Source organism: Macrobrachium nipponense, chromosome 36, assembly GCF_015104395.2.
Source record: "Macrobrachium nipponense isolate FS-2020 chromosome 36, ASM1510439v2, whole genome shotgun sequence".
NCBI classification, from domain to species: Eukaryota; Metazoa; Arthropoda; class Malacostraca; order Decapoda; family Palaemonidae; genus Macrobrachium; species Macrobrachium nipponense.
Window position 1 is genome coordinate 38138097 of NC_087220.1, and position 17644 is coordinate 38155740.

Genomic DNA, 17644 nt, shown 5'->3' on the forward strand with positions numbered 1-17644 from the left:
CCCCCTCTCCCTTGGGTTCCAATTCTCCTCCCGAGAGGGAGGAGACTACACCATCTAATTCCTTTGTTTCAGGTTCGGAGTCATCCAAGATGGCGTTGCTTGGGCTACGGGGTTCACCTTCCTTGGATGGGCTATTATCGCATTTCTTGAAGGCTCGAACCCCCCCCCCCCCTTCCCCCCTCCAGCCCCCCATTGCTCTCCCACCTCCCCCAGGACTCCTCTACGTTGGCTCTCGCGTCTGCCACCTTGCACCTTATCGCTCTGCCAGTGAGGTCATCGACTAGCGCTGGTCATAGTGATGTCGTGACGTCACTCCCAGTGTCCTCTCAGCCTATGGCATCAGATTCCGTGGCTGCTCATCTTCCTGTCACTATGACGTCATCTCTTCTTGTATGACATCATCCTCTCATGCTGAGCCATCCGATGTGTTGTTTCAAGCGGTCTTCAAGAGGCTGGACTGTTTTGGAAGAGAGGTTTTCTGCCATGTCTACGAAGAAGAAAGATCATAAACGCAAGGTCTCTTCTCCACCTCCTACTTCTAAGAGACCTCATAGAGAGGGGAGTTTCACTCCCCCTCCTGCTTCTCCATCACTGCTTTGCCATCGTGTCAGACATTGGAGAGACATTGGAGAATCAAGGACATTGTGGCTTCGTCTTCTGCAAGCAGAGGGAATGCATCGCCTCCTGCCATTCACGACACTTTCTCCCGTGCATGTCTGTGTTCGTGCAAGTAAGAGGAGTGCTTTGCCATCTTCCCCACATGGTTGTGTTTCTCCCTTGCACGTTCATGTTCGTGAGGTTGACAGTGAAGCTTGTGGAAGGAAGGTATTCTTGTCTTTGATACATGGCTGTGTGTCTCCTGTGTGTATGAGTAATGCATCGTCGTCTTCTCTTCACAGCTGTCTCTCTCCTCGTGGACGTGTTCGGGACAGTATGATTATTGAGAGTAATAAGCATGTTCTTCACCTTCCGTACGCGGACATGACTCATCCTTGCATGTACGTTCTGATGATTTCGGAGGTACTCCCTCTTCATCTGTCCCTGTTCCAGTTTGTTGGCGTAAGGACGATGAAGCGCCGATTAAAAGGTCAAAGGTTGCGGAGACGGAGGTGGTCCAAGCTGCGTCTAAGGATTATTCACTCGACAAGACTGCTGTTGACGGTCGGGAACGTGAGGCTTCCCTGACCCGCGGACGTGTTCCTCGTTTTCCTGGAAGAAACCTTAACCTTAAGAGTCAATCTCCTTCGACTAACTCTCTTTGGTGACATTCATAAAACTGGGTTGCTGATAACTTAGGCCTGCCTGTACATGATATCATAACTCAGGACATTATAGCTGTCAGTATCTCCATTAGGTAAAGATAGATTAAGGAATAAAAATGAATAGATTAAGGAATAGAAATGAATGGTTATTATACTGTTTGCTAGTTTCAGTGGCTGAATAGATATGATAGAAATGTATGATTACTGTGCACTAGTTAAAAGTGGTTGCTTGGCAAACTTTTGGTACTCGGTATTATTGACAAAACAATGGTAAACAGAGAAGGTCGGAAACTTTTTTTTTTTCTTTTTTCCTTTTATAGTTATTTAATAATTATTTGAAATAGTATACATATACTGATTATTTATATTTTTAGGCATATGTTAAGCTTTTAGCTTTTTAGTTTTAGATGTCAGAATCTTAGACTAGGCTACAGTAGCGACTGCTAACATAGCCTAGGCTTATTGACAGAATTAAATCACCATTATAAGGAATCTATGCTAAAATCTTCATATGTGCAGTAAAAATTGGGTTGAACATTACATGCAGTCAAACATTATTCAAATATATACAGTATTTAGCCTTTTTTGAGTCATATTTCTTCCATCGAATTGGCTGCATAACACTGGAACATGAGTTGTAAACCTGGAAATAATTTCTGAATATAATTAAAAAGCGTCATAATCTTGGAACGTCGTAAACCAGATACTGTTGTCTTCTCATTCATATTTTTTTAAAATGTTTGTTGGATTGATACTAATGTGATTAACTATTTCAGGAAATGCCACACTGATCAAAGAAGTTTGCACTGAAGCAGAAAACCAAGGCAGAAATAATGTTGCTTTCCTTTCATATTTCTTGACTGGTAACTTGAAGGGATGCTTGGAGCTCCTCATCAAAACTAATCGTGTACCAGAGGCTGCGTTCTTTGCCAGGTAGGTTTATGTGTATCGTTACTAGTAACCTGTAGTGAAGTTGGCTTTGGAAAGTTTTTTTTTTTTTTCAAATCCTTAACCTATTTTCATCATTGGTGACTGCAGAGGATGGCAGCTTAGAGGCTATGTCCTGGTGCTTTGATGGTGCTAGAAACTAAAGTCAGGAAGCTTTGCATTCAGCTGCTGACTAATATAGTTAATCTTGTATTTTTCTAAGTAACAATTTCATTTTTCTTTTATGGTATTAAAATAAACTTACAAAGACACAAATTTAGGACTGGAAAATTCTGTTCTTGAAATGCTGATGTATGGTTGAGTTAGAAGGGTGTGCCTCTCCCCCCATAAAGCTAAAGTACATTATGTACACAGCTGAATAAAGGGAAACTTTAATACAAAACCTTTCCCTCAGTGCTAGGTCTGATCTTTTAAAGATTGATGTCCCTTAAGGTACCGAGATGGACATACAGTTGTATAATGAGGTGGGTCTCCCAGGACAGCCACTTCTTTAAAGGTAGCTTTGTAAGCCCCCAGGACAGAGGGAAAATTTCCTGGATTAATTTTACATTTTTCATAATGTGATTATGAATATTCGTCCTTCAATCTCTCGTTTACCCTTGATTCTCTCTTTGGATTCTTTCAAGTATAAAAAGAAAGCAATAGAAACTAACATAATCTTTTCAGCTTAAAAAAAAAATCAAGCAGGGTCTAACCTTGACCCACTTCCTCTGTTAGAGAAGAGTTGAAAAAAATCTTATTGCTAAAAAGTGAACAGTATATAGAATCTCCATGACTTGCAAATTACTGGTCATATAAACATTTGACACATGAAGTTTTTAAAGATAATTAGAAAGCAAACCATGGATTGTCAAACCAACTGCTAAAAATCAATCTGAGGAATTTTCTTGCAATACAGTCCACATAGGTAACTCAGAAGTAAAGGAAATGAATCAACAATGTTTAGTTTACTGGGAATAAAAACATAATCCAATAATGATGATAAGCAATTTTAAACAATTCATTAGACTGAAAAAAGATATGTATCATGAAAGATGGAAACAAGTAATATTCATAGAAAGAAAAATAATGAAACCTCAAAAGTAGCCAAAAGAGAACTTGAAGGAGTGTCTTTCATTGAAAATTAAAATTTTAGGTCAAAATAAATAGGTAAGACCTTACATACCTAAACCCATACTATTAAAAAATTGCACTGAACTAGGAAACAACCTCTGGTTTTGTCCAGCTAATTGAGGAACCCATGATCATTTGTGGTAACAGATTAGACCTCTTATTCATACATGTTCAAGCTATTGTGAGACCCAAGTTCTGTGAATATAGTAGGCTCTTCTGATTATTGCGCCATTGAGATGGACATACAGTGAATCCCGTATTCGCAGAGGATGCGTACCAGACCCCCCTCAAATACTTAGAACCCCCATCTAAGACTGTTTATAACTGCTTAACTTGAAATTTCAAATACCAAATGTATACTTAAAGGAATCGGCTGGCTAATGCCATTTTTTAAGGACAAGACTTTGACATTCATACCACTTAATAAGGTGACTTGGGATTTATCCCGAAAATAACCATTTTTCAAATTCTATCTCCTCCCTTGATATTTAATATTAAGACCTGGGATTACTACCATATATATAGACCTGATGAAGACCTCCAATCAAATGAGTTTTTTTTTCTAAAAATAATTTTTTTGCAAGATATGAATTTTGTTCATGAAACTTACCTGTCAGATATATATATAGCTGTATTTTCCGAAGTCCGACAGAAATTAAAAACTTACGACACACGTAGTGGGAGTCAGGTGGTTAGTACCCATTCCCGCCGCTGGGAGGCGGGTATCAGGAACCATTCCCATTTTCTATTCATATTTTTTCTGTCGCCGGTGTTGTAAACACAGTTTGTTCATGCCACTTACCTGACAGATATATATATAGCTGTATTTTCTGAAGTCCGACAGAAATTTCAAAACTCGCGGCACACGCAGTGGGCGGCCAGGTGGTAGTACCCATTCCCGACGCTGGGAGGCGGATATCAGGAACCATTCCCATTTTCTATTCATATTTTTTCTGTCGCCGGTCCGGTAAAACAACTGTTTACAGACCTCTGCTCAGGATTTTTTGGAATTTGACTCGCTTTTAAGTATCTGATTGGTTTTTTGGTATTGAATTGGATTGTTGAATTGGCATGCGCGATAGTGGACCGTTTTTTGATTTTGGATTGACTTTTCTATATAAGATATGTCTGGATCAAGTGCTGTGAGTTTCAGAGTGTGTGTGAGGGCTGATTGTAAGGTGAGGCTACCGAAAGCATCGGTAGACCCCCACACAGTATGTATGAGTTGTAGGGGGCATAATTGTTTGATTGATAATCGGTGCAATGAATGTGAGAAATTGACCGATGATGATTGGAGAGTATATGAGTCCTATCGCCTTAAATTGGAGCGCGATAGGATCAGGAGGTCTTCCTCCAGGAGTGGTTCTACCAAAGGTAAGGCTAACATCTCTCCTACATTAACACCTGTAGAGTTTGCAACCCCTAAACCTGTGTTGCCTTCGGGCTCTGATTCTGTGTCGGGAGAAGCGAATGCTCTCTCTCTGATTTTGGAGTCTCTTCGCACTCTGGAGACCAAAGTGAAAGCCTTAGAAACTGGCTCGGTGCAAGTGTGTGATCGTGCCCCTAGTGTTGTGGAGGGGCGTCAGATCGGCCCCATAATGCCTCTAGGCCTAGACCTCTATCAGACTCCCAAGACTCAGGGAGTAGGTATGTCGAAAGCCGCAAGAGGGTTACGGGGGCTTCCCACCGATCTGGCGTCCCTTCGGCAGGCCTTGTAGCAAAGTCCCAGGCTGCCAAGGAGCGCGCACGAGCGCGCGTCCTGAAAGAGTGCTTTTCGTCCTCCGAAGCGTCCTCCCCGCGCAAGGGGTGGAGCGCTCGGAGAGACTCTCGTCCTCTGAAAAGGACGTTTCGTGCGGAGGACGCTTCACGTCCTCTTTCGCCACTTTCGTCGGAAGATGCGTATGACGCTTTTCCGCCTCAGAAAAGGGGTTGGGGTAATACTCCTCCGATGAGGACGCTGGGTTGCGTGCACAGGCGCGTATACCTGAGAAGCAGGTAGCTTTGTACCTGTGAGAAGGAAGGAGGCGTCCCCTCGCCCCTCGTCTTCTCGCAGGATCAGTCCTGCTTCCTCTGTTCGTTCTTCCCCGACGAAGAACATTCTTTTGTCCCTTCAGGACCAGCTATCCTCGCTTATGGCTCAGAGGACTCGCCCAGCAGCAGTCGAGCCTAAGCGGAGGAAGGACCTTAGACTGCCTGTCAAGAGGACGAAGCAGTCTCCTTCTCCCTCACCTACTTCGTCTCGTTCGCCGATCGCTTCTCCTGCGGCGATTCGCCGATCTCGTTCGTCCTCTAGAAGGACGTTACGTCAGGATGCTTTGGCGGAGGACGCTCTGCACTACGTTCGACAGGACGCTCGTCAGGACGCTAGGCAGGACGCTAGGCGGGACGCTAGGCGGGACGCTTGGCAGGACGTTCGGCAGGACGTTCAGCAGGACGCTCGTCAGGACGCTCGTCAGGACGCTTGGCAGGACGCTAGGCGGGACGCTCGCCGGGACGCTCGCCCAGGACGCTAGACAGGACGCTCAGCAGGACGCTCGCCAGGACGCTCGGCAGGACGCTTGGCAGGAAGCTCGCCAGGACGTTCAGGGCAGGAACGCTCGTCAGGACGCTTGTCAGGACGCTCGTCAGGACGCTTGGCAGGACGCTAGGCAGGACGTTCGTCAGGACGCTCGCAGGACGCTAGACAGGACGCTCAGCAGGACGCTCGCCAGGACGCTCGGCAGGACGCTTGGCAGGAAGCTCGCCAGGACGTTCAGGGCTCTTTTCAAGACGTTTTTGGGGATTCCGACCAAGAAGTCGTACCCCCAGACGCTAGTTTACGCGCAGGCACGTATTCCAGCGAAAAGGTCTTCCCTTTCGTTTGAGAAAACGTAAGGACGCTTCTCTGGCAAGTGAGACTGCCGCGGTATGGCGCTAAGGACGCTCGTCCTCGTCAGGACGCTACTACCTTCATCAAGTAGTAAGCGTCATAGAGAAGACAGCCGAAATAAGGCTGCCTCTAGCAAGGATAGGGGTCCTTTGATCAAGCCAAGACCCGACATTAGGACGCCCTCTCCGGACAGACGGTCTCCTCTTCCGTTTAGAGAAGAAGGAGAGCTGAGTAGTTCGGCTGACTCGGTTGAAGAGGAACCTTCTGCGGCCCCTTCAATCTCGGACTATAAAGTCCTAGTGCGGCTCTTGCGTTCTTCTTTCGAAGACAAGTTTCAGCCCGCAGCTCCCAAGTCTCCTCCTTCGCAGTTTCTTCATCTAAAACTGGAAAAACCCCGGAGTTTGTAGAGATGAAAACTTCTCTCTCCACGAAACGTGCCTTTAAGAAACTCCAAGATTGGATGATACGAAGGAGAGATCAAGGCAAGACGAACCCTTCGTCTTGCCGCCAGCTAGACTTAGCGGAAAAGGGGGCATTTGGTATAGAACCAAAGATGAAGTAGGAGTTCGTATCCCTTCTTCGGCTCAAGGAGATTTCTCCAGCCTAGTGGATTCGCAGAGGAGGTCTCTTTTACCCTCTGCTAAAGTAACCTGGACCTCTACGGAGACTGACCATCATTTGAAGGGTCTGCTCAGGACGCTGGAAGTGTTCAACTTCCTTGACTGGTGTTTGGGAGTTCTGGATCTGCAAGCGAGGAGCCCAGAATCTCTGTCTGGGGGAGCTGTCCAGCGTGTTAGCATGTATGGACAAAGCCGTCAGGGATGGTTCGGAGGAGATCGTATCTCATTTGGAACGGCTTTATTGAAAAAGAGAGCTTTGCTGTGCAACTTCACAGCTCGTTCGGTAACTCCAGCTCAGAAAGCGGATTTGCTGTTTTCGCCTCTTTCGAACCATCTCTTCCCCCAGACTTAGTAAAGGACCTGACGAACAGTTTGCAAGAGAAGGCAACTCAGGACCTTTTTGGCCCAGTCTACAAGACGGTCAGCCGTACCTTCAACCTCTTCAGCTGCGGTTCGACCGCCGAAGAAAGTTAAGCCCTTTCGTGGGGCTCCCCCCTCGAGAGCAGCTCCTCGAGGGAGAGGGTTTCACGAGGAAGAGCTTCCTTTAAGCCAAAGCCTTCCAAGTGAGAAGCATGTCCTTCAGACACCAGTCGGAGCCAGACTGAAGTTTTTTGCGGGAGCGTGGAGAGAGAGAGACACGGACTCTTGGTCCCTCAAGATCGTGGAGCAGGGGTACAAGATCCCCTTTTTAGATCTTCCTCCTCTTTCTACGACTCCCAGAGACCTTTCTCCATCCTATCAGGGAGAAAAGAAGAAAGTATTATTCAATCTCCTTCGGCAGAATGACGACAAAAGAGCGGTGGAACAAGTCGCGGACCTGGGGTCCCCAGGTTTTACAACAGGATCTTCCTAGTACCGAAGCAGTGTCAGGTTGGCGTCCAGTTCTAGATGTAAGCAGGCTCAATCTTTTGTGGAAAAGACCAAATTCACGATGGAGACGCCTCATTCTGTTCTGGGAGCCTTGAGACTGGGCGACTGGATGGTGTCCTTAGACTTGCAGGACGCGTACTTTCACATCCCGATCCACCCTCTTTCAAGAAAGTATCTAAGGTTTGTCTTAGACAAAAAAGTGTGCAGTTCAGAGCTATGTGTTTCGGACTGACCACGGCTCCAATGGTGTTCACTGTAGTAATGAAGAACGTAGCGAGGTGGCTACACTCTTCGGGAATAAAGAGTTTCCCTGTACCTCGACGACTGGCTGATCAAGCGGATCAGTCGAGAGAGAAGTGTCTGAAGGACTTGCAGTTCACTTTAGCCCTAGCGAAGTCCCTGGGACTTCTGGTCAACCTCGAAAAGTCGCATCTGACCCCAACACAGTCCATCGTGTATCTGGGGATTCAGATGGATTCAGTGGCTTTTCGAGCGTTTCCGTCCCAGGAACGTCAGCGGCTAGGCTTAGAAAAGATCTCAGCCTTTCTAAGGAAAGAGACTTGCTCGGCGAGGGAATGGATGAGTCTGCTGGGGACCATTTCCTCGCTAGAAAGGTTTGTTTCCTTGGGAAGACTGCACATCAGGCCTCTCCAATTTTTCCTTGCGGACGAGTGGAAGGCCAAGGATGATCTCAATGCCATATTGAGAATATCGCTTCCGATCAAGAACCATCTAAGATGGTGGTTGGACCCTCAGAAGCTTCAGGAGGGCGTGTCCCTAAGTCTTCTGAGCCCGACCTAGTGTTGTTCTCCGACGCTTCCATCACGGGCTGGGGAGCAACACTAGGAGGAAGGAAGTGTCAGGCTCCTGGAGAGGGGAACAGGTAGCCTGGCATATAAATGTCAAAGAAACTGGCAGCAGTATTTCTGTCCCTGCAGTTCTTCGAAAGGAGTTTGGAGAACAAGATTGTTCAGATAAACTCGGACAATACCACAGCACTCGCTTATTTAAAAAACCAGGGAGGAACACACTCCAGAACGTTGTTTTCCCTAGCGAGAGAGATTCTGCTGTGGGCAAAGAGAAGAAATGTGACTATCCTGACGAGATTCATTGCAGGAGTGCAAAACGTCAGGGCAGATCTTCTCAGTCGTCGGGAACAAGTCCTACCGAGACGGAATGGACCTTGAACGAAGACGTTTGTCGAGACCTTTGGAAGTTGTGGGGACGTCCACTGGTCGACTTATTCGCGACGTCAAGGACCAAGAGACTTCCTCTTTACTGCTCCCCGGTCCTGGATCCAGAAGCAATCGCGGTAGACGCTTTGCTTTGGAATTGGACGGGTCTAGACTTGTACGCCTTCCCACCATTCAAGATTTTGGGGGAAGTCATGAGGAAGTTTGCGGCCTCAGAAGGGACGAGGTTAACCCTGATCGCTCCGATGTGGCCAGCGAGAGAATGGTTCACAGAGGTCATGTCTTTCCTTGTAGACTTTCCAAGGACATTGCCCTGGAGGAAAGATTCTACTCAAACAGCCCCACTTCGAAAGGTTTCACAAAACCTCTCCGCTCTGGGTCTGACTGCGTTCAGACTATTGAAAAGTTGGCCAGAGCGAGAGGTTTTTCGAAAGCAGCTGCGAGAGCAATCTCACATGCAAGACTTGCTTCCACAAGAGCTGTTTACCAATCGAAGTGGGCTTCCTTCAGGGCATGGTGTAAAAGGAGGGAGTTTCCTCTTCCTCGACCTCTGTGAACCAAATAGCTGATTTTCTGCTCTTCCTCAGGAATGTGCAGAAATTAGCGGTCCCTACCATCAAGGGATATAAAAGCATGTTGTCAGCGGTTTTTTAGGCAACAGAGGCCTTGACCTGTCTGACAACAAGGACATTCATGACCTTTTAAAAGTCTTTAGAGACCTCGAAGGTTCCTCAAATGAGACTCCATCATGAACCGTTGAGTAGTCCTTAAATTCCTTATGTCAAGCCCTTTCGAAACGCTTCAGGCAGCGTCTCTTGAAACCTGACAAGGAAGGCTTTTTCTTTTCCTACTTCTCTTTGCGACGGGCTAAGAGAGTTAGTGAAATTCAAGCGTTTAGCAAGTTAATGGGATTCAAAGGAGACAATGCTGTCTGCTCGTTGAACCCAACTTTCTTGGCGAAGAATGAAAATCCTTCGAACCCTTGGCCGAAGACTTTCGAGATCAAGGGTATGTCAAGTCTGGTGGGCCAAGAACCAGAGAGAGCCCTGTGCCGGTCAGGGCTCTCAAGTTCTACGTGCATAGAACGAAAGAGGTAAGAGGTCCCTCAGGTAATCTCTGGTGCTCTGTGAAGAGACCAGAGTTACCTTTATCGAAGAATGCTGTTGCTTTCTTTCTAAGGGACATCATTCGGGAGGCTCATTCATCTTTCCAGAAGACTGATTTGAGCCTCTTACGAGTGAAAGCGCACGAAGTTCGAGCCGTCGCTACCTCTCTTGCCTTCCAAAAGAACGTGTCAATCAAGGACATTCTTGATTGCACCTTTTGGAGGAGTAACTCCGTCTTCGCCTAACATTACCAAGGGATGTGAGAACGATTTATGACGATTGTAATGCACTGGGGCCATACGTTTCTGCGGACACAGTATTGGGGTCCGGAAGTAGCTCTTTCCCTATCCCTTAGTTAGGATTAGGTTAGTTTGTTGTTGTGTTTTTAGGTTGTGGTGAGTCTTATGTGAAGATCTCCCATCCTTAGTTAGTTTAAGGGGTTTTTGAATGAATGTAGGTCAGGTGGTGGTCAGTTGCTTCGTTGCCTCATTTTGTATGGCCTCGATGGTCTTGTCACGTTGAGGTCTCGTACCCGTTGACAGATCATCCAGAGCGCACCAGCATAACCAGGTCTCCACCTGGCTGGCAACTCTGATTTAAGCAAAAGCAGCCTTACGTGACAGTAATCACATAGTCTACTTTGCAAACAGGTGAGGAACCAAGATGTATATTATCTACTTAATTTAAGTTTCCTAAAAAAATCCTATTCTGTCTCTTCCCACCATCCGAAGGTGGGATTCAGCTATATATATATCTGTCAGGTAAGTGGCATGAACAAAATGTTATTGTTATTATACAATTAAGTTTGTTCATACTTACCTGGCAGATATATATAATTAAAGTGCCCGCCCTCCTCCCCTCAGGAGACAGAGGCATTAATAAAATATGAATATGAAAATGGGAATGGTTCCTGATATCCGCCTCCCAGCGGCGGAATGGGTACTACCACCTGGCCGCCCACTGCGTGTGCCGCGAGTTTTGAAACCTTTGTTTTCTGTCGGACTTCAGTAAATACAGCTATATATATATCTGCCAGTAAGTATGAACAAACTTAATTGTATCTAACAATAACATTTTTCAGCACCTCAGTCTTGAATTTAGGAAACTTGGCTACTATAAGTACCCCACCCCTTTTTGATTTTTTGGTATCTTGACTTTTGGATCGGTGGCTAGGCACACGTTAATTGTGGATTTGATTGATTTTGGCTTGATTTCTCTTTAAATAAGATGTCCTGGTTCTAGTTCGGCTAGCGCCAGGTTTTGTACCAAGAGTGATTGTCGAGGTAGGCTACTGAAAGCATCAGTAGACCCTCATACTTTGTGTAAGAGTTGCAGAGAGCATGATTGTATGTATGAAAGTCGCTGCAAGGAATGTGAGTGTCTTTCTGATTCTGGATGGAGAGCGTATGAGTCCTATCTGCGCAAGCTTGAACGGGATAGGTTAAGGAGGTCTTCCTCCAGGAGCGTTTCAGGTAAACGTCAGGAAGTTCATGCTTCTCCTACTAACCCTCTTTTAATCACTACTCCTAACCCTGTAGTGTTGCCTTCGGGCCCTGGACCAGTGTTCTGTGGAGGGGTAATACCCCTTACACTTATCTTAGAGTCGATTCGTAATTTAGAATCTAAAGTGCTCGCCTTAGAAGGCAAAAGTGAAGGTGCAAAGTGCAGTGACAGTGCTCCTTCGATTGTGGAGGTGTGTCAGATCGGCCCCATTTCGCCTCTAGGCCTAGACCGCTGCCGACTCCTAGGTTTCAGGGAGAGGAATGTCGAAAGCCGCAGGAGGGTTACGGGGAACGCCCACCGATCTGACGTGCCTTCGGCAGTAATCTGTTGACGCTACCCAGACTGCCAAGGAGCCGTGCGCGTGCCACGTCTCCTGAAAGAGTGTTTCTCTTCTTCAGAGGCTTCCTCCCCGCACAAGGGGTGGAGCTCTCATTCTGTTTCACACCCGCTGAAAAGGAGCGTTGGTGATCGTGACGCTTCACGTCCAGTTTTTGCTCTCGAGCGGCGATCTTCGCCTGAGAGTGTGTTCGCAGCCTTCCCGCCACAGAAGAAACGTAAGGAGTCATCGGATGATGACTTTGTTGAGCGCCCCAGTCGCTCTCGAGCGCGTGCAACGGCAGTTTCTGGGAGAAGGAAGAAGGCGTCCCCTCACCCTCGTCTTCTCACAGGATCAGCCCGTCACCTGACAAGGAATCCTCTCCTACTGAGAAGATCCTGCGCTCTTTGCAGCAACAACTTGCTGATGCTCTTTCTAAGAAAGGGACGCAACCACGTCCCAGGAGAAAGGATGACCGTCTTCCTGTGAAGAGATCTAGAAGGTCTCCCTCTCCCTCTCCTCGCTCGTCTATCTCTCCACTTTCTTCGCCTGCTAGAGTTCGTGCGACTCCCCAGCGGCTCTCTAGAGGACGTGAAGAGGAATTTGCTCGCTCTGAGCATGAAGCGGTATTACCCGCTCGTAAACTTGCGGTGCGAGAGCTCGATACTTGCGTGGACGCTTCGGTGCAAGTTCAGGGATCCTGGAGCCTCGGTCGGAAGCCAAGCGAATGCCAGTGGCATCTAAGAGTGCACCGGCGGAAGCAGAGCGCGCGCGAGATGTTAAGCGCGCTTTAGTAAACGTCATTCGCACGCCAGTGGACGCCAAGCGTGCGCCAGCGGACGCCAGCAGCGCGCGAGTGGACGCCAATCCCGCGCTAGTAGCAGCCAGGCGTGCGCCAGTGGACGCCAGGTGTGCGCCAGCGGACGCCAGGTGTCGCCGCACAGCGGACGGCTCGGGTGGACGAGGATGTGGATTTTAGTCGTCTCCCACCTGTTTTTGATGAGACTTTGCAAGTTACTTCGGGTCTTAGAGAGACGACCGGAGTTTCTATTAAGGAGTCAGCTTTGCCTTCCACTTCACAGCAACGCTCCTCTTGGAAACTTAGACCAGATGGTCTTAGTTTCAGCCTTACTTCCGTCCAACAACTTCACCTGTGTCGGAAGCAGAGGTTAGCGACGCTTCGGTTGAAGTGGATGATGAGAAACCTTTGGCGGCAGTCTCTTCCGACTACCAGATATTGACCCGCCTTCTTCAATCGGAGTTTGGAGATACGTTTCATCCGGAAGCTCCTCGCTCTCCTCCTTCACAACTTTCTTCTTCCAAGATCAACTAGGTCTCGGCATTTGTCAGAATGAAGAAGTCCCTTTCAACTAAGAGGGCTCTTCGTAAGGTCCATGACTGGATGGAGAAAAGGAAGTCTCAGGGAAAGACTTCTTTTGCCCTGCCTCCTTCGAGACTTAGTGGGAAGGCTGGCATTAGGTATGAGACGGGAGAAGACGTAGGTATTAGACTTCCCTCGTCAGCTCAAGGAGACTTCGCTAGCATTGTGGATGCCTCGAGGAGGTCTCACCTGTCCTCTTCGAAAGTTTCCTGGTCTACTACGGAATGGACCACCACCTTAAAGGCCTCTTTCGGACGTTAGAGGTCTTCAACTTTCTAGATTGGTGTTTGGGAGTTCTGGATGCCAAGTCTAGGAGTTCCGACTCGATTAGTCTGGGGAGCTGTCCAGCGTAATGTCGTGTATGGACAAGGCCGTCAGAGATGGTTCGGAGGAGCTACAACTCACTTTTGCACAGGGCTTTTGAAGAAGAGATCCCTGTTTTGCAATTTTACAGCTAAATCTGTCTCTCCGTCACAAAAGGCAGATTTGCTCTTCGCTCCTTTTTCGGATCATCTCTTCCCCAGGCTATGGTAAAAGACATTGCTACCAGCCTACAGGAGAAGGCCCACGCAAGATCTCCTCGCACAATCTTCAAGGAGACCTGCGGTTCCTTCGTCCTCGGGACTTTCGATTCTCAAGAAATCGAAGCCCTTTCGAGGTAGTTCTTCCTCGAGACCAGCCCCTCGAGGAAGAGGCACTTCCAGAGGCAGAGCCACTGCGCTTGCCAAGAACAAGAAGTGAAACAGAAGTCCTTCAGTCACCGGTTGGAGCCAGGCTTCAGCTTTTTGCGCAAGCCTGGGAAGAGAGAGGTGCGGACGAAGGTCCTTGGACATCTTAAAGAAGGGTTACCGGATCCCGTTCCTGAAACCACCCCCGCTGTCTACGACACCCAGGACATGTCACCTGCTATCAGGGAGAAAAAGCAACAAGTGCTTTACGATCTGTTAGATCAGATGATCGTGACGCCGTAGAACAGGTCTCCGACCTGAATTCCCCCGGATTTTACAACAGACTGTTCCTGGTGCCAAAGCAGTCGGGGGATAAATGGCGACCGGTACTCGATGTCAGCAACCTGAACCTCTTTGTCATCAAGCAGAGTTCAAGATGGAGACACCTCAGTCAGTGATGGGAGCCTTAAGACCGGGTGATTGGATGGCTTCCCACTAGATCTCCAGGACGCGTATTTCCACGTCCCCATCCCACCACCCCCAGTCCAGGAAATACCTGCGGTTTGTCCTGAAAGGAAAAGTGTTTCAATTCAGGGCTCTCTGCTTCGGACTCAGCACTGTCCGATGGTATTACCCTACTGATGAAGAACATTGCGAGGTGGCTTCATCTTTCCAAAGTCAGGATCTCTCTCTACCTGGACGACTGGCTCGTACGAGCCTCCTCGAAAGACGGTGTCTGGAGGACCTTCACACGACCTTGTCGTTAACGAAGTCCCTGGGGCTTCTGGTGAACCTCAAAAGTCACATCTGACCCCTTCTCAGTCTTTAGTCTATCTGGGGATTCAGATGGACTCAGTGGCTTTTCGGGCTTTTTCCGTCCCAGGGGCGACAACTAGATTGCCTAAGCAAAGTGTCAACCTTTCTGGGGAAGGGAATCATGCTCGGTGAGGGAATGGATGAGTCTGCTGGGGAACCATTTCCTCACTGGAGAAGTTTGTTTCCCTAGGGAGGTTGCACCTCAGACCTCTTCAATTCTTCCTTGCGGACAATTGGAAGCACCAAAACACTTTGGATTCGATTCTGGTGTTATCATAGAAGAGGTAAAGGAAACATCTAAGATGGTGGACCGACCCTTTGAAGCTCGCAGAGGGTCTTTCCCTCAAGCTTCAGAACCCCGACCTAGTGTTGTTTTCTGACGCGTCTTCCGCGGGGTGGGGAGCAACACTGGGGGGGGAGGAAGTGTCAGGCACCTGGAGAGGGGAACAGGTGTCCTGGCACATAAACCTCAAGGAGCTGGCAGCAGTTCATCTGGCGCTCCAGTTCTTTCAGAACGAAGTCTCCGGCAATGTGGTGCAGATCAACTCGGACAACACCACAGCCCTGGCATACCTCAAGAAACAGGGAGGAACCCACTCTCGATCCCTGTTACTTCCTTGCAAAAGAGATCCTGTTATGGGCGAAGGCACACGACGTCTCTATCCTGACGAGATTCATATCAGGAGTAGAAAACGTCCGTGCAGATCTGCTCAGTCGACAAGGTCAACTTCTGCCGACGGGAGTGGACCCTTCATCAGGAAAGTATGCCAGAGGTTGTGGAAGTTATGGGGATGTCCTCTCGTAGACATCTTCGCAACTTCCAGGACAACGAGACTCCCGCTGTACTGCTCACCAGTTCTATACCCAGGAGCAGTGGCAGTAGATGCCCTTCTTTGGGAACTGGACGGGACTAGACGTATATGCCTTTCCCCCGTTCAAGATCCTAGGGGAAGTAATAAGGAAATTCGCGGCATCAGAGGGAACGAGGATGACTCTCATCGCCCCCTTCTGGCCAGCGGACCGACTGGTTCACAGAGGTCATGTCTTTTCTAGTAGACTTTCCGAGGACTCTGCCTCCAAGGATAGATCACTCAAACAGCCACTTCGAGAGGTATCACAAAAACCTCCCCGCTCTGAGTCTGACTGCGTTCAGACTATCCAGAAGTTGGCCAGAGCGAGGGTTTTTCAAGACCTGTGGCGAAAGCGATCGCAACGGCAAGGAGACCTTCTTCTATTGCCGTATACCAATCCAAGTGGGCTGTTTTTCGGAGCTGGTGCAGGAAGAAAGGCATTTCCTCCACCTCTACCTCTGTGAGCCAGATCGCAGACTTCCTTCTCTACTTGAGGAATGAAGTTCGCTTAGCGGTGCCTACGATAAAAGGCTACAGAAGTGTGCTTTCGGTAGTCTTTAGGCATAGAGGACTGGACTTAGCCAATAACAGAGACCTTCATGATCTTCTGAAGTCTTTCGAGACTTCGAAGGTACCTCAACCAAGAGTTCCTTCTTGGAACTTAGACATTGTTCTAAAGTTTTTGATGTCCAGTAATTTTGAACCTCTCAACTTAGCTTCGCTTAGAAACCTTACAAGGAAGACACTTTTTCTAACTGCTCTGGCGACGGCGAAGAGAGTTAGTGAGATCCAGGCTATAAGCAAGCATGTTGGGTTTAAGAACTCTGATGCTGTTTGTTCTTTAAGCCCTATGTTCTTAGCAAAGAACGAAAACCCTTCCAACCCTTGGCCCAAGACATTTGAAATCAAGGGTTTGACAGAGATCGTGGGTAGTGAGCCAGAGAGAGTCCTGTGCCCTGTCAGGGCTCTCAAATTCTATTTAGACAGAACGAAGGACTGTAGAGGACCTTCGGGCAACTTGTGGTGCTCTGTTAAGAAGCCTGATCTTCCCATGTCAAAGAACGCGCTTTCTTTCTTCTTGAGAGACACCATTAAGGAAGCTCATTCCACATGTAGTGATAGTGACATGAAGTTTTTAAAAGTGAATGCCCACGAGGTGAGGGCTATTTCGACCTCGATAGCCTTTCACAGAAATATGGCACTCAGTGACATTTTGAGTGCCACATATTGGCGGAGCAACTCGGTGTTCGCTTCACACTACCTGCGGGAGGTGAAAGCGACATACGAACATTGCTCGTCGCTTGGACCATACGTCGCTGCAGACACTGTTTTGGGGGCAGGAGGTAGCACTCATCCTTTCCTTTAGTGGTTAGGTGAGCTTTTAATTGTGTGTGTTGGTTGTGTGACCGCCCGAGGCGGATCTCCCTTCTTTAGTCTAGTTTAGTGGAATACCTTTGGTAGACTAGGCCAGGTGGTTTTTACTTCGTTGCCCTCATTGTATGGTCAATGGTCTAGTCACATCGTGGTCACACCGGCCCCCGTTGACAGATCATCTTGAGTGCACCAGCTTTTAGGTCTCTACCTCGCTGGCAACTCTAGTAGCACAAGCAAGACTTACGTGGCAGTAACCACGAAGCCAGCTATGCTAACAGGTAAGGAACCAAGATATCAATTATCTGCATGTATATGTTTCCTAAAAATTCTATTCTGTCTCTTCCCACCACCAAAGGTGGGATTCAGCTATATATATATCTGACAGGTAAGTTTCATGAACAAAATGATATTGTAATGATACAATAAAGTTTGTTCATACTTACCTGGCAGATATATATAATTTAAGTACCCACCCACCTCCCCTCAGGAGACAGTGGAAATAAATTATGAATAGAAAATGGGAATGGTTCCTGATACCCGCCTCCCAGCGGCGGGAATGGGTACTAACCACCTGACTCCCACTACGTGTGTCGTAAGTTTTTAATTTCTGTCGGACTTCGGAAAATACAGCTATATATATATCTGCCAGGTAAGTATGAACAAACTTTATTGTATCATTACAATATCATTTTTCATTATGGTAAAAAAATAAACCCTATAAATCAGGAAGAAAAATAAAAAAAGAAAAAAATTT

General features: G+C 47.5%; 1 protein-coding gene across 3 annotated transcripts in view; it reads left to right on the forward strand.

The window, feature by feature from the left end:
• Positions 1 to 17644, forward strand: part of LOC135203568 (coatomer subunit beta'-like) — a 160104-nt gene that overhangs the window by 83962 nt on the left and 58498 nt on the right. For all 3 annotated transcript variants that reach the window (XM_064233317.1, XM_064233319.1, XM_064233318.1), the window contains exon 14: positions 2039 to 2195. In XM_064233317.1, the coding sequence (XP_064089387.1) occupies positions 2039 to 2195 (157 nt within the window). The remainder of the gene's footprint in view (positions 1 to 2038; positions 2196 to 17644) is intronic.